Below are 24785 nucleotides of genomic sequence, written 5' to 3' on the forward strand. Positions count from 1 at the left end.
TTTAAATAAACTTTACAAACAAATTTAATTGGTTGAGTAACGACGACAGGTTTATAATACCCGAAAATATCCGGAAGTGAATAACTGGCCATAGTCACTATTGCTTAAAGGTAGGAAATATAGCTGAGTCCTAATGGCCATGGTGCAACTCCTGGCAGAAGGGATAACTCAACCCTTGGTTGTTACTAGGCGCTCCAAGGAAGCACGCCCCATCAACTACATCGGAAGTTTTTCATCCCCTATATAAGATATACCCCCCACCCCCGAGTTGTAAGTGAAATAAGTTACGAAAAATCCGGACGAAAATGTATGAAGTAAAAAAATTTATTCATTAATTCATAAATTTTCCACAATCAAATATTGTGGTAAATTAAATAGTAATAATACATGCATGAATGAATTACGATGAGCTAATGATTTTTTTCTGTCACCAGTACCTCCTCGATTCAAGAATCCCTACCAAAGCAGAACTGTAAGAGAAGGAACGAACGTCAGTGTTGCTTGCAGTGCAGTTGGGGATCCTCCTATGACTATTCAGTGGATGAGAAACAAGTCTATATTGAATGTTAAAAATAATTCACGGTATGTATGAATACATTAATCAAGGTATTATTAAATGTAATGCAAAGATTAGAAATTTTAAAAAATATAGAGGCAACCATCTTATCGCATCAGAATACGAGACTGGTAACAGCTTGAAACGAGTACAATCTTTTGATGAAGTCACTAGAGTTGTGTGCAGCTAGTTTCCAATTTTGTGGAAACCATAAAATATCAAAAACTGTAGAACGACCCATCGATTTATAAATGTTTGGAACAAATTAGGCTTAAATTCATTTTGAACAATTTCATTCTTCTGCAAAAGAAAATCACTGCCGGATTGCCATAAAACTGTTCCAAAGATCTTAAACAATGGAAATATATTTCGATTTCTCAAAAATGTGCGTACTGCTTTATATATTATATGACTTTCACGTTGTTGGCCATTAGTTCCATAAACTGCCTGCGTCCTGGCATAGGGGTAGCGTCTCTTCCCCGTGACCTGGGTTCGAGTCTTGGTTCGGGCATGGTTGTTCTTCATCTATTCTATTTGTGAGATGTGTGAATGTGCCCTCCTGTAAAAAGGGGCTGTACAAGCGAATGTGATGCGTGAGTAAAGATGTAGTCTTGGTCCTAGTTGGCGCTACTAAAAATGAAAAGACGCACCCTTGGCAAGCGAGCTTGTCCATGGCAAGTGTCCATTAGAAACAACAACAACAGTTCCATAAACTATTGGCGAATTCATTAAAAAATTATAATAGCGTTTCCTGCAGGTACCAGTTATATCTGCTGCAATAAGAGGGTTGACGCAGTTAAATTTAAAATCCTCAAATTTTCATTTATATCTGTGTATACTGGGCCATTTCAACAATCATCAACACACTTCTAAAATGGGAATGGGCAATTTCTGCAATAGTATAATTTTAACTGGTAAAATCTTTGGTCACAGACCTACCATCTATTAGGCATCGATTAATAATAACTATATATTTATCTTTCTGTTCCATGATTTCCTATGGCAAGAAAGCTATATAACAGATTTGTAGTGATATTATCATTTGCATTCATGGAGATCTAAATAATGAAGATTGATAAAAACAACTGTGAAAACTCTAATGCCTCAATATATTCTCTAAATATATATTATAAGTGAGAAAATAAAATAAAAAAATTACATACATCGCAAAGATAGGGGAGAAATAAGAATTAAAAATATAAAATATTCAAAAGTTATTTGACACTGGCTGGTAATCAGGACATCGCTTCCGCAGAAGAAATAATTTGGAAATATTTTTTGAAATTTGAATAAAATTTTGTTTAATTAGTGTATTATTATATAATAGTTTACTTCTATTTTGTTTAATTAGGAATGATAGAAAGAATGGTATTTATTTCCTTGTTGACAATGAATACATTCATTGAAATTGAATGATATATAAGGGAGAAGTTTAAATAATATTTATTATTTTTATTTTTATATTCAAGTATACTTTAGGACAGGCAATATTTTTTTCCGTCTTCGACAAAAACAAATGAACTTCTTGACTGTCCGACAATTTATGCATCCAACATACAGATGGCCATGTGAAAAACATAAGTTGCCTTGGTTCAAAGCAGTATGTTGGCAAAGTTTAATCGCAATCGGATGAATGGTACGACAGTCGGTAATATACGATCAAACAAAAATTTATTTTTATATATAAGACATACTAAGTGGAAGCAATAAGTTGGCAAAATTTTATCGCCATCGGATGAATGGTACGGCAGCGCATGAAATACGAACAAACAAAAATTAATTCTTATATATTAGATAAGTGTTAAAAATATGGCTATATTGCTTTGAAATGGAAATTGTTTAAAAAATAATATATTGTATTTTCAGGTTTTGAAGCATATTTTAAAACATATTTGTTTGTAAACATATTTGTGCAGGTACATCATCAAAGAAAAATCTGCAAAACTGCAAACACAATCCGAGTTTCTTGTATCAAATGTATCTAGAAACGACACAGGAATCTATACTTGTACGGCAACGAATGATATTGGCGAAGATGAAGCTGTTGTAAAACTCGTTGTACAAGGTAAATACATTTAATGTTCTTCAATTAACCCTTTCTAAGGCCGTGGGAAGTATGCTTCCCACCAAATTTATCAATCTTTGTATGAATTTATGTAGGTTGGCATCAGTTCTAACAAATTTTTTTAGAAAGACAGAAACTTTCATGCTTCAGTTCTTTATCTCATACAAAATGATGCGTCTCGATTTGTTACTTAATTATTAATTAACCAAATTAATTAATTAATCAAATTAAATTTATCTAATAAGCTAAATGAATCCCTTTTCTTATTCTAATTTCAAGCCTAAAATATTTTAACATAATATGACTAGTAAAAATGTCCCGTTAAGGAATTTTATATATATATATATATATATATATATATATATATATATATATATATACTTCTTGCTTAAATGGTCAATGAAATTTAAATATCTTAATAGCAAAATCATATATATATAATATAAAAGCAACACAATGCAAATCGAATCGCTATATTACATATAAAATTAAGAATCTAATTGATAAAAACAATGCGATTTTGCTATTAAGATATTTAAATTTCATTGACCATTTAAGGCAAGGAGTTTGAATTGAAGCGAAATAGTTATCTAATATTGTAGCTGAGGTTTCAAAATCCGCATAAACCTAATCAAAATTTCAATAAAAACAAGATGATATACGTAAAGTTGAGAAGAACATTAATATAAGTGAATTGATAGATTTTTCTTCATAATTATAAGAATGTTACTGATCTTAAAATATTTTTTTTTCCTAATCGGTTTACTTCAATAAGAAAGACCGAAAAAGTAAAGAAAATATTTGGTACGCTTTACTTTAAGAAAAATAAATCTGTAAAATTCAATTGTTTCCAAACATTAAGTTACCCATATAACCAATGTTAGTATTGTACAGACAAAATTAGTTATGTTCGTATATTACTTAGGATGGGCGTATTCACTGCCTAAAATTAATTTCTATGACATTAGACAGGCTTATGTTTCCAGCTGAAAAAATTCTGAAATTAAATTTAACTGCAGTCCAATTTATTCATATTTAGCAAGATATTTTGGATACGTTACTGCTTTAAGTAGAAAATACTCTGCATATTTCTCCCAACAAAATAAATCGAATTTTCAAATTTTAAGATGCATTTTTTAATCCAATCAATGCCCGCCTTGAGGAAGTGCCATTCTTTTAATGACACATCTTATTCGAAACGACTATTGAAGTAATCTAAAGTCATCTAACGTAGTGACATTCAAGATTAAATAATTCAATCAGTTTTAGTTTAGTTTTTAAATTTAAAATGCAAGCATGTGAAGATCATTTTATTAACTATTACTAATAGAGCAGGGCTGTTGAATATAATTATAATTTCAGAATTTATTGAAAATCACATTCGTAGATACAGACTACCATATACATTTAATATACCTAATATGGAATATTTATCTTATTAAAAATGCATTATTATATCACACGACTTCGAAATTAACTATTTCTAAACCGCAAAATTAGATAAATATCTAAATATTACCATTACTAAATTGGAAACTTTTATATATAAGCTATATAGTTTATTACATAACTCGTTTAAACCATTCTTGAGACTGACTAATTAAAATATAACTAAGGTAATAAACTATATATGTGAAGTTAATTCTTTTCTGTTGATTTATAAATCCATGAAATGATAGTTTATAGAAAATGAAAAATAAATAATAATAAGAAGAAACATCTATAAGGTGAAAAAAAAGAATAATCACTAGCTTTTTTTCACATTGCTTTATTATTCTTTGTAAATAACTACTAAATAAGCGCGTTTCTCCTTTTTTCAAAAAAAATTATTTGTATTCATAGATATTTTATTATATTTTATATTTAACTAACTGGTACCCAACGTTTTGCAGCCACGAAGGAAATAATTTTAGAAACATCGTTTGAAATAATAGCTCTCTTGCTTGATTAGTAATTATAGAAAGAATAATATTTATTTTCTTGTCGACAATGAATATATTCATTTAAACTGAATGATATATAAAGGAGAAGTACAAATCATATTTATTCTTTTTTTTTTTTTTACTTTAGATATAATAAATATACTAAGCCTGTAACCTTCGCGCAAGAGCAAGCTAGAAGTTGGCAAAGTTTTACCGCAATCGCAGAAAAGGTACATAAAATACGAACAAACAAAAATTCCTTTTTATATATTAGATATGGTAACAGTACTGTGCTTATAACCGTCGTGCATGTGCAGGCAATAAGCTTACCAAGTTTCATGACAATCAGTTGAATAGTACGGTAGCGCATAAGGTACGAACAAACCAAAATTCATGTTTTTTTTATATCAGTTTGAGTTAGACGACATTTTAAAAAATAAACTTATTTTTCTGAAGACAGATTTAATTCTCATTTCAACTGAGATGTTACTTTAATAATAAGTTGGATTAAAGCTATTTTTAATAATAACTGAATTTTCCAGCTGTATATTATTCCTAATACTCAACCGAGTATGATTTTATTTAATATTCAATTATTCCGAAATATTTCTGAAAACTATTCTCCTTTAAGGAATTCCCGACGCTCCGTCAAATGTGACTGTGCTGAATATAACAAGCAGGTCATTAACCCTTCACTGGGAGATTCTGAACAACGGAAATAGTCACATCACTGGGAGCATCATCCAATACCAGACACATTCAGGTATGCAATTTGCCTCTTTCCAGTAATTTAGTGCCGATGAATGTTTAATTAACTTCGCACATTTGGGAATACTTTGGGACTTGAAAATACCCTCTCTGAGAGGATTATAAAATATTTTTCGAAGAATGGGCAAATTAGTCCCATTACATTCGATTCCATTGAACTATTTGAACATTCAAAACTGCATCACTTATAATCATTAAACCTATTTTTACTTCCAAACAAAATATGTTTATATTTTGGGGACGCTATTAACAATTACTTTTTCCTTTTCTGACAGGTAATCTGCAGAATATCACGCTTATTTACTGCTACTATGATTATTTGATAGAGTATCATTTCCATTGTTTAAATATAAAATGTTTCTGATCGAATAACTATTCAGGCGATTCATTCAGTTATATTAACGTTTCGTTTTAAAGCAACATTACGGCTATTTTCGGATGGACCTTATAATTTTGAACCGAAGACGAGGACGACATCTGAGCTGTTTCCCCATTTTTAACTTCTGCACCACACAAACGGGAGGGCGTTAGGTCTGGAGTATTTAAAACGCACTTGACACGCTTACACGACCTGTTCTTCGGTGGAATCGAGACTCGAACCTGAATTATTAGGGTTTACGAAGCCGAGATTTTACCAGGCCACCACTGCCCTTCTAATTTGATGAATTTGTGCCGCTAAAAGAAAATGTGATTGCATGTAAAAGGGTGTAGTACTTCTCAATTCATTATTAAAACAAAATTAGAGGTATGTTTTAAGAATATATCTTTTCTATATAATCCATTCACATAATTATAGCGGTAAAAATAATTTCTAGATGGAAATATTTAATTTATATTACTTGTATTATATAGCAGATTTTGTACACAGAGAAAAAGTAGGGTTCTTGCATTCATGTTTTATACATTCTTTTGTAAAGGTTTTTTTTTTCGTTCTTAATTTGATTACACATCTGAACTTATTAGCATGATATGTTCCACTTCTTTCAGTTAACACTTCAAAACTGCATACTAGACTGTAGAATTTTAGGCTTATTTCTGTAATTTCCATGAAGTTATATTTTGTCGTTAACTTTTTAATGTTCTTTATTCTTTTTTCCTAAATAGGAGAGGCCCCTTTGTAGAGTAAAACAACATTCTAGATTTACTGACAACATTGTCTAAATATAAAACATAATTCCTATACATCATCTGTTTGAAATTTTATCTATTTTATCTAAAAACATAAACTGCAATTATAAAGCATTTTCTTGCGATATCATTAATGTTATTATTACTATGCGATTTGGAGGACAAAACCATTTTTTTTTTAATTTTTCATGTATGCAAATTATTCTTGTTTCTTTTCGAAATCTAAATGCCCTTTCCTTCAATTTCAATAATTTAGACATCAATTTGTACTATTTTAGAACAATAAATTTTATTGCTTTTGAACATTTCGTACAATTAAAAATATTTCTCCTTTCTTTGTAAAAGAGCTGTACCAGCCGATCATGAGAATAAAATATACACATGTCTAAGTCATATCAATGACTCTCCGCCCCGCCAGGAGGCACACAGATAAAGAAAACGGAATGACCGGATAGCCGCAACAGCAATACTGGCAGGAACTGTGGTTGAGTCTTAAGGGTCATCACCGGCAACGGTACAACCCTTCTAGAAGGAAGTACGTAGCCAGATTCCCCACCTTTTCGTGTATCCCCACCCTCCAGGGTGGTGAGATCCAACTGCCATACCAGAAGCATCTCATCCTCTTTTCGAGGTGCCCACCGAGGGTTTTATATACGTGTATATATTAACGTTACATACGTGTGTATAAAACTGAGTATAATTAGTTAAAACAATAACTGTGTCCATAATTATAAAAAAAAATATCTTTCTCTCGTGTTAAATTGATTTTCAATTGTTATTTAGATCAAAAGTTTGAGTGCTTGGATGAATCTCGCTATTAGATGCTTAAAATGTTTCAAAACTTTACCATATCCTAAACAGCCAGGATCTATTATTCCCCTATCACAAACACGTGCAATCAGCTTGAACAAAGAAACCTGACTCAAAGAAGTTCTAGGAGGTATTTCACATGTCTGAATTCAAATAAAAATTCAATGTATTGAATAAAATTTGAATATATAAGAATTCAATACAAATCTGTGAGCCTAAAGGGATCCCGATGCTCAATATTTCTGAGCCTTAGCATATCTTAAATAACCAGAATCCATCATTCCCCTGTCACTAACATGTCCAAGCAATTCAAACACAGAAACCTGACGCAAAGACACTCCAGGAGGAGTTTCATATATCTTAAGCTGAATTCAAATAAAAAACAATCTTGGAACTGATTTCATTGACTGAAAGGGATTATAAAAGCAGTTAGCTAGGATTTGGCTTATTTCATGCCAAAATAAATCAATATAGATATTTTGTTTTTATTTTACTTGACATGTAGTAGTCATTTTCCCCCTCCATTCAACAAAAACTTGATGGTTTGATAGCCAATGTGGAAACAAGAATTTTAACTCCACAGGATATCGAAGACAACCTCAGACCTCATCTTGTAATTATTTGCAAAGATGGGAAATCAATACCGTGTTCCTTTAGCAAAATCCTATAGTGAAGAATTCTCCTTTTTTTTTTTTTTTTTTTTTTCGTAATCTAAAGATTGGTTTTTAGTTTACAGATTTACAGGAACACTCAAACAGTGTATAATTAAAGGAAAAGAACAAAGAAACAAGGAAGTATTTTCTCTCTCTTTCAGGTAATTAGAAAATAATGATTGATCATTCTCGACTGGCATTGTTTTCCGGTACTATTTTTGTTTTCCTTCTTCTGTAATCAATTTACACGCGAGGTGATTAAAAACGAAAATACAAGAAAACAATTAGGAAGTCGTTTAGAGAAGTTACAGAAAGATTAGAAATGTAATGTTAATTGTCTTCGGGTTCATAAGTTATACAAGCCTATAAGCATAGCTAATATTTCTATTGACACATCAATTTTTTGATCTGCAGCCGAAAGGTTAATGGTTCTTCGAAAAAAAAAAAAAGGTTTATTTGATCGCCAGTCAGCATATTTTTTTTTTCTATTTTAATAAGGCATTGGCATATGATCTTTTCATTGGAAAATTATTTAGTTATCTGATAAGCGATGCTGTCTTTTTTTCGCTCTTAAAACAGGTACAGAATGGAATGGCCGGACATCTCAATTAATCGTGTCTAGCGCAGAAACTGTTGCCACTTTACGAGGACTGACTCCTATCACCATGTATTTCATAAGAATTGTAGCAGAGAACTCATTGGGTAAAAGCAAACCCAGCGAAGTTATTGAAGCGACTACTGAGGAAGAAGGTAAGACAAAATTATATAAATAATAGCAAGTATTTTGAAAGACTATCTGTATTTGCAAACAATTTACTTATGTTATAGTAAAATTCAATTAAGTTCAATTATATCCCATTTTAAAACAACTCTAAAGCAATTTTCGGACGGATCTCGCAATTTTGAACAGCGGTCAGATGACGAGGAGGACACCTAAGCAGGGTACCTCATCTCCAAACTTCCGGGCCACGACGGATTAAATATGCAACATATTCGCTTGCACAACGGCTCTTTGGTGGAATCTAGTCTCGAACTTGAAATTTTCCAGCCGAGACCTCATCATCAGGCTACTGTAAGAATCTGTCAGAATCACCAGCTACTGTAAGAATCTAATTTTCTTACTGTATCTTACAGTAAAAAAAAAATTAACACTGGGGGAGAAAAGAACATACTTAATACGATTATTATTTTTAATAATATATAACAAATTATTTCTTGTAGCCTTCTGCGACATCAGGATACTGAAATGGTCATCTTCGTTTTTTAAAGATAGAGAAATTCCGCACTCTTTCGCTAAAACCCGAACGACATCTTGCATACTTTTAAAGTATTTATATACCTAAGAATTACTTGAAGTGCAGAAAGTTCCCAACATCGTTCCATCTTTAGAAAATTACTGCTTGCTCTACAATAAAATTATTTCATTGCATATATGCCAGCCTATTGCGCTTATCGATCTGGTTTTCAAAATATTGTTCAAATCGAAAATATTCATGGCACAAAACAAAACAAACTGTAATGGCGCTATTCTTTAAGAAAGAAGATATCACTGACTTAGAATACCATCATTAGACTTTAGGACATTCAAAGTACACGTTGTGATCAGTGCACAGTATGACTAGATCACCTTTTCCTTAATTTTTTCACTTATATCTTTGAAATCTTCTTAAAAGTTGTTATCTAATGGCAAAATTTAACAACCTGGGTCTGCGCCATATATTCAATCTCAACGAAGAAAAGTGGTAGAAATTTCACATGTATATTTGGGCTTTTGCGGCAATTGCCGTATTTTCTTTAACAAGCGTTTCAGCATTTCAGTATCTATACATGGTATAAAATGAAGCCTCCTGAGAGCGTCTGTATGTTTGAAATAGAGAAACTCGAGAAATAATTAACTGGTATTAGATATGTTTGTACCATTTTGTAGGACATTTATTGGGAAAGTTTTTAGTATCTTGAAGTCATAACAAAATCAATTTTCTTACTATGATTCGCGCATGCGTAAAACAGAAATATATGTGATTTGCACTTATCCATATATGGGCAAAAACCTCACACTGCGCATATGCAAATAGCAAGGGATGTTTTATGCCTATGAGATGCAATTCTTTGTTTATGTCTGATTTTAAATTCAAATTTTGTGATTGAAAACTCATTATGCCCAGAAAAAGGAAATCCAACTTTGGACGGGACATATTAAATACCAAAACGCTTTGTTTTTTGCGAGATAAGGAACATGCAGAGGAGAGAAACGTTCGGTTAGAGAATATCAGAGAAAAATTAAGAACTACATTTACGTAAGTTTAAAACTAATTTTTTCTCTTGGATGTTATACCACGGGCAACGTTGTGCGGGTACTGATCGTTTTAACCTAAGAAAGAAATGGATAAATATATATTGAGCATATTATTTAGTTCTTGTTTACGCTAAGTAAAATTATTACTATTCTTTATTTCTTAGCACCAACTGGAAGCCCTAGAGAAGTACACGTCCACTCATCCGGGGCTCAGTCTATGAAAGTCATGTGGAAAGTAATGATTGAACTTTATTATTAATTATAATTATCTCTTTTGCACAGTAAGAATTCATACTTTGCTATTTTCGCTTAAGTCATCATGGCGTTTTCATTTTTGTAAACACACTTTACAAAATTAATCTTAACTAGATATATCAACATGAATGTCATCTAATTTCATACAGAGGCTAACAAAACCACAGGAAAAAATTCCTTAACATCTAATCAAAAATTCACCAACTTTGCAAATTGTGGGCCTGATGGCTTAAAATTCTAGCGTACAAACAAAAAGCGAATGCATGGCTAAATTTAAAACTTACATATTATAACCAATAATAAATATGAACTTTCAAAAAAAAAACATTAAAATTTCTTTAATAAATTATCGTTCCTAATCAGGTTTTTTTTTGCTGGACTCTTTAAATACCAAACTCGGGGGTCACCCATTGCATTCTGCTCATAAAATTCTCTAAATATAACAATTCACAGAAAACTCAGCCTTTGATATGTAGTCCTTCAAGGTAATTAAGTTCCCTATCCTAACTTGATAGATATATAAAGAGAAAAATGTGAGTTTAGATTTGGAGATAGAGGAAGACATTTTACTTGAAAAAAAAGGCATTGATTATTTTTTCTTTGTATTTCGGCGAAATACAAAGCCATCCTAAATAGAGATTATCTGTTCCAAGCAATGCCTTAGTTGTTTGCATTACCTGAATTTGTTTAAACATTTTTTTTTTCTTATCATCATTGATCTCTTAATTATATTTAATTTTATTTATTTTTTATGGTTGATAGAATAGCTGAAGATGGGTCTATGTATCGTAGGTTTAAAATATCATTCTCTGTGACAAACTTAATTTTATCGTTGCTCTTTTTGTTTATCAAAGTTTGATTCAGTTGTTAACACATTTCTGTAAACTACAAATCTAATAAAAAGGAAGTTATACTCAGCTTTCTATTGTCAGCCTCCCCCAAGAGAAATGAGAAATGGCATCATCGTTGGCTATTACGTTGGATATAAAGTATCAGTAGCAGATGACAAGTTTACTTTGAAAAAAGTGGAAAAGTCAAACGGCGAGCAGCAGTCTACCCACATTACTGGATTGCAACCTCTCACAGAATACGACATAGTCATCAGAGCTTATAATTCAGCAGGAGTTGGCCCTGAATCCTCGCCAATAATGGGAAAGACTTTAGAAACAGGTATTGCTATATGAAGTTGGGTTTTTTTCAACTTTTAATAAGCTATCATTAAAAATAAGAAGAATTTAAAATGAATTATAAGGTTTGGAAAGAAATTTATTCAATTTAATATTTAAAGGGAAAAAATTATCAGATTTCTTTTTCTTTCAAGATAACAATTGCAACACAGATAGGAACGATTAATAATCAAACTCTCAAATTAAATTAATTTTAATAATTTTTCATTTGTTTCTACGTGGAAATCTTACATATCATCAAATAAATGACATAAACGTTGTATTTGTATTAATAAATAATTCATTGTTGAAGCGATATTTGGAGATTTCATCCAACCACAAAGAATGAATTGTTTAAAAGAAAATTCAATATATTATATAATTTAATACATAAGAAATTTATTCTAAATATCTTATATATATATAACTCTTTTCTGTATATAGATGTAAAGAATTTCTTAAATTCGAAGATTTAGTCAAAGTTTTTTCAAATTATTTTAGATAAAAACAGATATTTTCTTTCTAAATTACTTGTTACATACTTTTTTCCGTATTTAATTACTTATGAAATTATATAAAATAGCAAATTCTTTAGCAGATATTTGTAATGAAATTACAACAAAGGAATATTTTTTTATATGTCACCATGCAAGAAATATTTTTAAAGATGCTTAGTTCCAAATAGTTTAAAATTGAAATATGTCATATATTTGAATTAGAAAGTATTTTGAAATAAATGAAACTTTTGAATAGAAAATTCGTGTAGCAGCTACTGATATTTTGCTAAAAATAATTGATAAATATTTTATTTTTAATCTAATTTATAGCAAACGATTTTCATGATGAAATGACTTCCAAAATCAGAAATTTGCGCCAAATGCTAGAAATTCCATTTCATCTTTGTTGTTTTCTGAAATTCTAGAAACAATTTCAGCCTTCAAATTTTGAATTAACACATTTCATACTTAAAGCAAAATATAATGTTAATGAAATCAGAATGTTTATTTAATTTATGAGGATTTTAAATAATAAATGCTTTTTTTAAAAAAAAATTATATTTCATTGAAACTTTGCAGATTAAAATAAGAGTTATTTTTATAAAATATAAGAGATATTTTTGACAGCTAATATATATCATCCAATTAGTCGTCTTTTGTTTGGAAGTAAACACTGGCAAATAAGCGAAGATAATTCAACACCTAGTATCTCCTGAAATATTTGAACACACGAACAACCATTCTTGACAAATTGGACATCCTGAGAGATACATGCGCCGTTAGAAACTTGTCATTAAATCGAGATTATGTTGTCATGGTAACTCTAAATCTGGACTCGCGCAGGCAATATATTTAGCTAGAATATTACCTTTTTCGTCAATAGGTGAAGTTGGATATAAGTGATGATAAAAATTTTCTGTTACAGTAAATGGGAAATTAAAAATATTTCTGCTAAAAACTGCTTAGTTAGTTTTAGAAACAGAAAGAAATAAGGTATAATTAAATGCATACTTAAGTGCAATTTGTTTGAGAAAACCAGCCACATAAGAAAATAGAGCATTTAGTCTTAAAATCATTAGTGATGCAGTTAAAGTTGCAAAAATATATAACGCTTTTTAAATTTAATTTATTCTTCGAATATATATTTATATTATTTTAACCCCTTAACTGTTTTATTTTCTTTACTATCTAATAAGACGACACCTTCTATTTTGGGAATATTTTCTTATTTTGATTCAAATGGAAATCCATTTAATACTTGACTTATCTATGTATTCGAAGAAGTTTTAATATTGAATTATAATCGTTATGAATGGTTTATTTTTTGCTTACAGCTATCAAAATTTGATAAATCGATGCACATATGGCATAAGGACAAAACAGTTAAGCGGTTAAATATTTTCAACTAGAATATATATGATGAAAGTTATTTTCTTAAAATGGCATATATTTATCATGAATATTATTATTAATTCGATAATTTCTTAGCTTTCTAAGTAATTATTCCAAGTCTCTTTGTTGATTTGCCATTTTAAATTTATGAAACTTTAAAATAAAGCAATGATAACTCAAAATATAGATAAAATTAAGGCATGCTAAGGATATCTTTTCATCGATTGATAAACGAAATAATTTAAGTTATAACATTGAAATGGTTATACAAATATTTTAAATTACAATTAAATGGTAGCTTAATATTATTTCTAAATTTTTTTCTTTCAATCATTTAATAAAAATAATTTCGTAAAGGAGAAATTCAAATAAAAAACAATGTATATCTCTGTTATTTTATATCTTTTTACGAAAGATAATTCAAAAATACAAACAACTTGACATATGAAATTTTGTGCGTCATCTTAACATTACAATTGTAGATATCAAATTTTATTGAAAAAAATCCATGAAAGAGTTATTTACTTACCCATCCTAGTGTTGCCGATATATATAGCACAAAATATACAGCCAGCTAATTGAATGAAATTTGGTATATTATTTTTTTTACTTCAATTGTGTAGCTGCCTCTCATTTTTGGCCATATGTATCAGTATAGATTGTTAATCCAATTATAATACATTTATGAATGCGATATCTACAATTTTCAACAAGCCTGATGGTTATATTTTATTACACGACCCTCTACAAAAAATGACAGATTTGTGTCCAATTTAAAATTTTATCTATCAAAGCAAGAAGTGGTGCTTACCTCGTCTGTCTCTGAGTATGTAAACACAAGGAGCTAGATTGTTGAAACTTGGTGGGTTGTCTTCGCATTAAAATTGCAGCTCTATGTCGAATTTTGGATCGAACTGGTTTAATTGAAAAGTTGCCAAAAGGTATATTAGTATCTTTTTATGATATTACGGAACTGAAAACAAATAATGCACTCTATTACATAAATGTAAGAGATAAAAAAAAGATACGCTCTCTAACTTAAAATATCTTCTCTGGTTAATTTTATGATTAATTCTGCTTATGTATTTCAATGATTCTTTTATTGCTAAAAATATGTCAGTTTCAATATACTTCCAAATTATAGATATAATTGGAAATAAGTATGGAGATATTATCTTGACATAAAATTTCTATTATCCAAAGAAATTTTCATAGCTATTATTACAACAATACTTCTTTTAAATACATACTTTATTCAAAGTTTTAGTTTTTGTATTGGATTATACAGATAATTAAAAATTAGATTATTATTTTATTGTAATTGCTAGTAATCTAAATATTAAAATATTTTCTTATATTTTTTAATTAAAAGAACATTATTTTTTAAAAAATTAATAACTGTAAATAAGTATGTTTTGCAGACAAATATAAATATGAATTATTATCTTACAGATCCAACATCGTCACCAACGTTTGGAAAAAGAGAGACTGATTTCCCATTTTATAAAAATATGACCCTAATCATCACCATTGTTGTTTCATCTGTAATTCTCATCATTATCATTTTCATTCTGGTTATGTGTTTCCGCAAGCAATCGGAAAACAATGATGAAAATTCAGGTATGATTTATATATATATATATATATATATATATATATATATATATATATATATATATATATATATATATATATATATATATATATATTCTTTAAGTTATCGGTGTAAGCTTATAAATTTCAAAATTATAACATTATAATTTTTTTCTGGTTATGCGTTTCCATAAACAATCAGATAACAAATGATGAAAGTTCAAGCATGATTTATGTTTTTCTTAAAGTTTTTCTACGTGAGTTTATAAATTTAAAAATCTAAAATATATTTACTCATTTTAGTAAAATATCCACTCTAGTCACGGCAAAATAGATAATTTTAGATATAAACATATATTTCTAATATAAAAATATTCTGAATAGCAAACAATTATATTTTTTGTGTCAAAGAATGTTATTGAAAGGGAAATCACGATATATAAGTTTGTACTAAATTTCCCAGTCCGATAAACCAAATGGAATAAAATACTGATAATAGCATTTTTTTAAACAAAAATTATACTCTTGAGCGACTAACTTTGTTATGAAACTTTAAATTTCCTTTTTTTTTCTTTGGCAATTAAAACCTGCCTCTGCGAAGGTACTTATGGTTTATCAGCAGATGCTCCTCAAAATAACCACTGAAATGATCTAAATTTCTTTAAAATTAGTGAAATTGAAAGCCCCCCAGTAACTCGATGAACTCTAAGATCACAGAATTTGTTAATGCAATACTTTACAAAATAGAAAAAAAAAAAAAAAAAAAAAAACATGTGTTAGAACTGTATAATAATCTGTCCAGCATTTAATTGATTGATTGAAAATATTAATTATTTATATCGTTTTAATCTCAATAATAATCATTTAGATAATTTTCTCAAATCAAAATATGTGTATATCTAAGTATTGGACGACAATTAGAAGCGTCGAAGAAAAGTGATAATGAGATTATCCAAAATAATACTAAGATTTTTAAATTCAAAATCAGCGATATTTTATTTAGTAATAAACATGAAAAGAGCCTAACAGTCCTCTAAATAGTTCCAAACTTCATAGTTAGAAAACTTTTGGAAAGGTTGCTAGAATGAATTCTCCAATGGTTCATTTTGAATAGTTAAATTTTAAAGATGCCAAATGAGAAAATATTAATATTTTTTTAGTCTTAAATTATTTTTAACTTTGAACTTTTTGACCTTAGATTATTTGTATGGATACTATACTTCGCTTATTGAGAATTTTTCTTTCCCACAGATTATGAAAATGGAAAAGATATCCTGATGATGAAGGACTTAACTAATCAGATAAGCATAAAACCTGTTGATCCATCACATTACTCTTGTGAAATCGGTAAGATTTCTTTCATAAAATCTTTATTGTAAATAAATAAGTTTAATTAGTGGAGTTAATATTTTTAATTGTAAATCTATATACTTATAATAAAGCTCAATGTGTGTGTGTGTGTTGGCGCTCTACAGACCAGGTCATTTGACATACAGCTACCAAATTTGGTACATGTATACCTTAGAGGTCGGGAATGTGCACCTGGGGTCCCTTTTTTTGAAATTTTAATTAGAATTTTAATTATTAATTAAAAACTAACTTTCCCGCCAAAAAAATCTTCCATTTTCCCCACCGCCAACTTTTCCGCCAAAATAATCTTCAATTTTCCCCAACGCCAAATGATTTAGGCTTTAGTTCTTTTTTTCTCCCAACAGTAATGAGGCTAGGGTTAAGATTTTTCGGCGGATTATTTCAAACGATTCTGTTTATTTTCTTAATGTTTTATGCATTTAAAATTAAACATTGTTAATTAATCCATGTTTCAGATTCATTCTGAAGTACTTTTGAATTAAAATAACACAGAATAAAGGATATTAAAAATGTATAATCTGCATAGCGTCACCCCAACTGGCGTAGAAAAATTCACGCATTTGCGTTATCGTAAAAGGCGAAGAAAATTCACGCATGCGCACTGTGTTCTGACTGTTGGCATGGCAACCATTATCAACGGACGATTTAAATTACTTTTAGGTTAGTTGTATGCTTTTGTAAGTAAATTGTATTTATGTTAGTTATATATTTTTTGTATATGCTTATAGTTTTAAGTACATCGTTTTTTAAGTAGTTTTTTTTAACCTGTTTTCAATGATTTAAATTATTTTTAGGCTAATTGCATGCTTTTGTAATTAAATTGTATTTATGTTAGTTATATATTTTTTGATATATGCTTATAGTTTTAAGTACATCGTTTTTTAAGTAGTTTTTTTAAACCTGTTTTCGACCGATTATTTTAAACGATTAATTTTATTTTCTTAGTGTTTGATGCATTTAAAATGAAACATTGTTAATGAATCGATCTGTTCATGATGAATCTGAGAAAATTTTGTTGACAAATTCTTGAGATATTACATAAATTAAGAAAGATATTCTTTAGTGCCCATAAAGTTTAAACGCTCAGTGACTCTATTATCAGTAATCATATTATTAAAAAAAATGCTTTGTTTCAGTAAAAAAATATTATATTAATTGCAGATTCATCATTTACACTTTAATTTAAAGCATAAATTCTACGGGAGCTAACAGAAAATTTGAGAGATACATATGACGTTATGACTGAAGGCCTTTATAATATTATGAGTGAATTATATGACTATCAAAATGTGAAGTTTTAAAATATTTTGCTGAAGAATCTATTAAAGTTGGAATTGCATAAAATATTAAATTATTAAAATTTTAGCGAACATTAAGATCGGCGATTCGGCTGGTCGCCAAAGGCGGCTAGTAATTAATAAATATAAACATATTTTTATAAGTTTTTAATCTTCTCAGTTCATTAATTTTTTTATCATTCTGTTAATATTTTAATTTTAAATATTTCAAATGTTTCCGACTATCTCGTTTGCATTCTTACGAAATATTCGCCAAATGCTAAAATTCTAACCAAACATCTGACATCGTGGAAGATGGAGAAGAAAAACGAACTATTGTTTTAGAAACAATTATACTACACATAACTGAGTATTTGTCGGATAATGGAATTAATGGATAATTAATTATAAAATGATCTTTATAATCAATTCCTTCTGATTTCAAAAAAAAAATATCAAATTTATGAAAATTAATTTACTTTTAATTTTGTAGACAATAAGACCGATTTTCCAGAACCCTATACATATTTGGATGCATTCTCTCCGATACAGGTAAGTAATAATTTTTTTAACATAATTTGTTCACATATTAAAAATAACCTGCAGAAGGTATCACAAAACATGAAATTAGGGTATCTGCGTGTATCAGGGCCCGTAGAATTTTCAAGGCATCATTGAACGCATCAACATGAACAACATTTATTATGAAATACATGTCTGTAAACCTCACCTGTGAAAGAAATGAGAAATCAAACAAGAATTTTAAACTTAACAAATGAATGAGTGTTTCATGATGAAACAATTGTTTAAACGAAATAACTGATGTTATTTGAACTAACATCAACATTAAATCTGGTAGCCACATAATTAGATTTTTCAAGAAATGTTCATTCAAAATGCACATCTACCTTTACATATAATTCTAAATATTTGGGAAATTATTAGTTCATAAAATGGTAATAACATTATGGAATATCTGCAAAGATGGTGTATACAAAATTAGTATGTATTCTTCATAATCCAAACTATTTTCTGACTTATATAACCTGACTTTAAGGTAATGAAAAGTATTATAAAGTAATATTAGAAACGTAGTAAAATATTTAGAAAATAAGTATCTTCATGAAATCCATTTATAACTTTTTAAAAGTGCTTTTTTTTCTATAATTTTTCACAAAAATGAAGAATAAAACACATCACCTTTTCTTCTCCGGAATTTTATTTCACTATGCAATTTTTTAAACGAACAGTGGAATTTCTTAAATGTTAAATTTAAAAGTCTTTCTTGAAATCTATGTTTGAATTTAACTTGGACGTTAATAAATTATTTCAGAATTATTTGACATCTCATTAGTGTGTTTAAATTGATTTTAAATTACTGCGTTTAGTAACATTTAATTTTAAAATTCGAAATTTATTAGCAAAAATGAATCACTGATGTGATAATTTTTAAGTTAGCTCAAATAAATAATGTTCTGCAGATACTGAAAGACGTGTTAAAAATATATTTATATATATATATATACAAAAGTATTAGAATCAAGTTAATAGAAAAAACAAAAAATCAAATAAAAAATTATAAAAAATATAAAAAAAGAATCCGGCCTGAAGACTTTTTCAAGGGTCAACCTCAGGCAGGGATTCAAAGATTTTTTTTATATTTTTTATAAATTTTTTTGGTTTAATTTTTATTTGATTTTTTGTTTTACCTATTAACTTGATTCTAATACTTTTGTATCAATTCATCTGTGTTTTAGAAGTAACTGCAATTGCGCTCTCTAAATACTATGAAGTTCTTTTTTGGTTTTAGTTTAAATAGGTTATAAATTTTAGTTGCGATTTCGAAACTATTTTGTTTCGTTTTCATTTTAGTTTCGTTTTCAAACTTTTTCTTACTTAAGATTGGTTACTTATATATAATATGTAAGCATTACTTTATGTGAAGCAAAATGCAGTTTCGAACACAGTGAAGAGACGTTCGATTTCGTGACATCGTTTTATTTCATCTTGGGGAAGCACGCATTATGTACAAGCAGGAATGACGAGCAACACACACAACGGCACAGAAAGAAGTGGGGGAAAAAGCTCTTGAACATTTTATCTCGGGTCTTATATAACATGAAATATGGATAGGGAAACTATTTTTTACAGTGCTAATATATTACTAAGATTCTGATAGGGATTTCTGACGCATGTCAATCACAAGTAAGGGAAACACAGGGATCTTTAAAAAATAATGGGCTTATTTCACATTTTTCTAGCTCTTCACGCGGAGCGTGAGAATGTGTCGGCGTTTAGCATATTCAGCAGTTTTATAAAGCTATTCTTGAATGAATTAACTAGAGAAAGTGGAATTGGATCAGGAAATAAGAGAATGAAATGCTATGGGCTATATTAAGATAAAACTTTGTAAATCAATTGAAATTGAAATCAGAGTTTAAGATATCATTACACACACACACACACACATATATATATCGCATTACTCCATCGTGTCGGTGAATTCGACATGATGTAGTTGAATTTAGTTACACTATTGGTCAGTGGATCCGGCACTGCAAGCTCAAAAGTTGTTTCATATATAGCAAACTAGAGATGTGGATCGCTGAAATTCTAAGGGGAAATTCTTACTTTCAACCATGTTGGGAAAAATAAAAACGTAGAACTAAACATTTTTTTTTTACAATGTTATAATCAAATTCACGATTATGAAAAAATAATTGCGAGTATCAAAAGGTGGCTGACTGGACTTTGTTTAATCGCTAAATTTTCGTTTTCAGAAATAAAAGCAAAAAGGATTCATTAAGATAAAGTCCTCAATTTTTAGGACATATACTTCCGATTTCGCCTAATGGCTCAGAATTGATTTACGTTTTCAATTTAGTTTTGGTAGCTTGTTCGTGTTTTTTTTCCTGTTAATTTTTAATAACCTTCATAAAAAATTAGTGTTAATATTTATATAAATATTATCATAGTCTAATATATAAAAATACTTGTTTTAAGCATGTCAGTTTGGAATAAACTGTTTCTTTGTTCCCTAACTGAATGATACCATTATGGAAAAATAATAGAGATTATCAGAAGATTATTGACTGTAATTTGCTTAATCACTAAAAATACACTTTCAGAAATAAAAGCAAAACTGATTAATTCAGATTAAATCCATAATTTTATTAACAACTCGCAATTTATACAAATCAAGCGTATTAGCATAAAAAGAATTCATTATTTCGCCTCGCGCCCATTTGCTTGAGCATTCTCAAAAGTAAGCTCGTGCATGGATCGATTTGTTTGATCACACATTAAAAGTTTAAGCTAAAACAATTTTTCTGTAAAAAAAAGTTAAAACTTAATGATCTAATGAAATATAAAATCTTAAAATGAGCGAAATAAATTTTATAATCTGTAAACTTTTTGCCTGATATTGTGATATCATTCTAATTCAATTTAATATTTTTTCGATGCAGGCTTCAGAGGGACTGTTTGCTACCATCAAGCGTTGTTCTACTAGACCAATCTACAAGTCAGATTATAATAATGGCGGTAAGTTTGAAATAAGGTTTGAATAACAATCGGATGTTTCCCCTTTTTTTTTTTTAATACAAATAACTATTACGCTTGTTAGGTTTATTTTGAATAAAGAAATAGAATATAATTAAAAAAAAATCAGAATATAAGTTATGTTTTGTTTCATCCATATTTTTTTACACGGAATTATTAACTGCTTCTGCGTCATAAAATATGAGAGAATAAACCGAATTTTTCTTCTCAAATATGAATACTTGGTCTCATCAGATGTGAAAAAAAAATTCAGAAATATTCATATTTAGTTGCATTATTTATTTTCTTTCCCTTATAAAATTTCGAAAACTGAGATGGAGTTGTATTCCTTGTTTGATGATGATATAATTAGATATTTCAGTACTTTCATTCTCCCATCTCTAAAAATTATTCAACCTTAAAAATAATGTCTGAAAAAATACTGTCAAATGTTCAAAGTTAATTTAATCTTCAATTAATTGGAAATGAACAGAACTTCTGTATTAACTTCGAAACCGTTGTTTGCATTAAAAATATTTTAATACCGTCTTCCAATTCAAAATGTTATCCTTTCAGTGATACCATATTACTTTATGCTCATTTTCCTCCAACTGTTATTCTTTTACAACTAAATATATTTGAAAATCGTCTGCGTTAAGATATTGATATAATCTACTATTATTTTTTAAATTTCTTTTGTTTATTTAAAGTAGTAATTTTATGGTGCCTAAAGGAAGTAATATACCTTTTACCTTCCAGCGGTTACATAAAACCAGGGGCCATTAATCAAGGAATGTAATCTAATAGGGCGACAACCACTGTCGTCTTATTCGACTATATTACTTAGGATATTATTCTGCCTCAAGATCCTTTTGTAGAACAATCTTAGCCGTATAGTAAAAATATTGTGTAAATTGTAATAATACATGCATTTGTGTGTTTAATTATGAGAAAGGCTAGATATGTTAGTCAATAAAATATTAATCCCCTTAAAAGAAAATTTAGTAGACATGAAAAATATTGACAAATTAATGATAAAACACTTACAGACCGTGACAGCCTGATTGGATTCGCATCCTTTGGGTTGTGAGTTCGAACCTTGCCGACCCAAGACTCTCCTTGTACTTGGTGGCTGATACACGGAAAAATCTGTCGTAGCCACAAAGTCCTGAAAATCGAGACAATACCACTGGAGGTAGTGAATCAGTGGCGATCGTTCTCTGATTCAGGTCTAAATTACGATCTGGATGAAATATATGAATAAAGTTCGCCCCATGAGAAGGGCTGTGATACAGGAGAAGCTAAGATGTACTAGATGGCGCTATTGAAACAAGAGGCGCTAAAATTTGGATTAAATTTTGACTACGCCATAGGACTCGTTTATGACAAGTGCCATAAGCACCAACAAATAGAACAATTAAAGAAGACATTTTTCAAAGGTACCATATAATTGCCATATAAAACAATTTTTATTATTAATTTATTATGCTTATAATATTATAATAACCAGGAGGCTTCCATTCGCTAACCTTATGTTGTCCTCTAGTCATGCATGCCCTCAGGTTAACGGGCAGAAATTGATTGCCCCCCTCCAAAACAAAAAAAAAAAAAAAAAAAAAAAACATACGAAAACAAACTACTTTGAATATGTCATGAGCGAAAAAGATGAATTCTAATTTAGTATTAGTTTATTATGATGAGATTCCTTCTGAATTTGAACTTTTTCCGCAGGAATAAGGAATTAAAACCAACTTTAAAGACAAATAAAAAATTTCTTAAAATCCTCAAGTCTTTTTTTTTTCATTTTTTCTTTATATGATATAGTTGGACGCCCATTAATATTTAATAAACAATGCAGCATTAGCGCGAGAATTTCATTACCCAAAAAAGGTAAACAAAATGTAAATATATTCATTAGTGTTGCCACAAAAGGTGTGTCAAAAAGTAGAATTAACAAATAATATTTTTTAAACAAATTTGCGTTTAATTTGGTGTTAATTAAAACTTTGCTTTTCCGCTTTTGTCAGCATTTCACCTTCAAGTGCAAAATAAATATTTACTACGATTTAATAATAATTTACATTAGTATTTCAAATAATACTATATCTTGGGTCAGGTGACTCGCATCTACCAATCATAAAGCGAATAAAACAAATAATATTATTTATGTATAATATATTATATAAGTATAGTATAATATATTATAGTATTATTAAGTAATAATATATTATTACTTCCTTTGTTATTAATTATTGTAAAACTTGGTTTCATTTGTTATTTGCAGGAGAAAATGAAACTCAAGAAGCGAGCTTTTCATACAAACCAACAAGCGATAATCCCTGTCAGACAGCATCTGATAAAGACAGTAATGAACATACCGACACAGCTGTTGACAAATGGTGCAATAGCAATCAATCAGATATCAGCCAGACACCAGTCCGATGACACATTATCATCAGCTTTGTCATTCTACAACTTTATCGCCATCGGAGCTTTAACATTCGCCAAGAATGTATGGAAAACCGTGCCAAAGCAAAATTTTTACTTTTATCAATCCCAATGTGCAAAATTACGAATCAATAAATGTATTTTTAAGAATTGTTTATTTCCTTTTGTACATTTTACAATACATTCATTCGTAGCATTCCTTTAATAACAAATTAATTTGAAACTTTCTATTAATTAAAGAGAAAATTAATAAATATACTAATTATCTGCGATGCATGTATGATTATCGAGTCTGAAGAATACGAATTTATTAAAATATGCAGAATTTTAATTGGTTTGAGTTTTCCTGACGACAAAGCAATATTTAAATATATGCATAGTTAAAAATTTCAGTTATCCTTGATTCCATATAAGGGAGTGCCGTCTGAATTAGGTTAGAAAAATTGGAAATAAACTGTATAATAATTTAAGGTAGGAGATATCATAAAAAAATTAAAAATTCTAATGAAAATTCAAATATTATTAAAGTTTTTTCATCAGTGTTGTATAGTTTGAAGATTTTGTTTAGTTCATACTTTCCACCAAAAGAAATTTGAGTGCCTTAAGCACCTAAAATAATGATTTTAATCCTATTATACTAAAATTAGATTTTGTTTCTGCTAAAGATTCTTTTTTTACTCCATTTCGCATTAAATAATATTGAAATGAAGTATTTAAATTAAGCAATTTTATTGCAAAACTATATTAAAAGTTGAATGCAGTTTTAAAGAGAAAAAGTAAAACAATTAAATTTTTAAATGATTTCGCTTATACTAAAGGACTTCAGACGAGACATTCAATAGCTTTACATGTAAATGAAGAATATAAATGTAAAAACAGAAATCAGAAAAGAAGCAATTGGAACAGTGTCAGGGCGAATCTTAATAAATTAATTAAATTTTTCTTAAATCTTCTTAACAATAATGATGATTTTTTTAGAAAAAATTTCCTTTGTTTCCGAATAAAATACATGCAAATTAAAAATATTTTACCTTAAAAATATTAGAGA

General features: G+C 28.9%; 1 protein-coding gene across 1 annotated transcript in view; it reads left to right on the top strand.

The window, feature by feature from the left end:
* LOC129956442 (cell adhesion molecule Dscam2-like) overlaps positions 1–23839 on the top strand; it is a 342184-nt gene extending 318345 nt beyond the window's left edge. Inside the window, exons 13-23 of the mRNA XM_056068324.1 lie at positions 435–582; positions 2473–2621; positions 5175–5306; positions 8482–8652; positions 10363–10433; positions 11386–11623; positions 14961–15128; positions 16353–16448; positions 18243–18301; positions 21217–21292; positions 23574–23839. Coding sequence (XP_055924299.1) covers positions 435–582; positions 2473–2621; positions 5175–5306; positions 8482–8652; positions 10363–10433; positions 11386–11623; positions 14961–15128; positions 16353–16448; positions 18243–18301; positions 21217–21292; positions 23574–23734 — 1469 coding nt within the window. The 3' untranslated portion in view covers positions 23735–23839. The remainder of the gene's footprint in view (positions 1–434; positions 583–2472; positions 2622–5174; positions 5307–8481; positions 8653–10362; positions 10434–11385; positions 11624–14960; positions 15129–16352; positions 16449–18242; positions 18302–21216; positions 21293–23573) is intronic.
* Positions 23840–24785: the final 946 nt, after the last annotated feature.

The sequence above is a fragment of the Argiope bruennichi genome, chromosome 11 (assembly GCF_947563725.1).
Source record: "Argiope bruennichi chromosome 11, qqArgBrue1.1, whole genome shotgun sequence".
Taxonomy (NCBI): domain Eukaryota; kingdom Metazoa; phylum Arthropoda; class Arachnida; order Araneae; family Araneidae; genus Argiope; species Argiope bruennichi.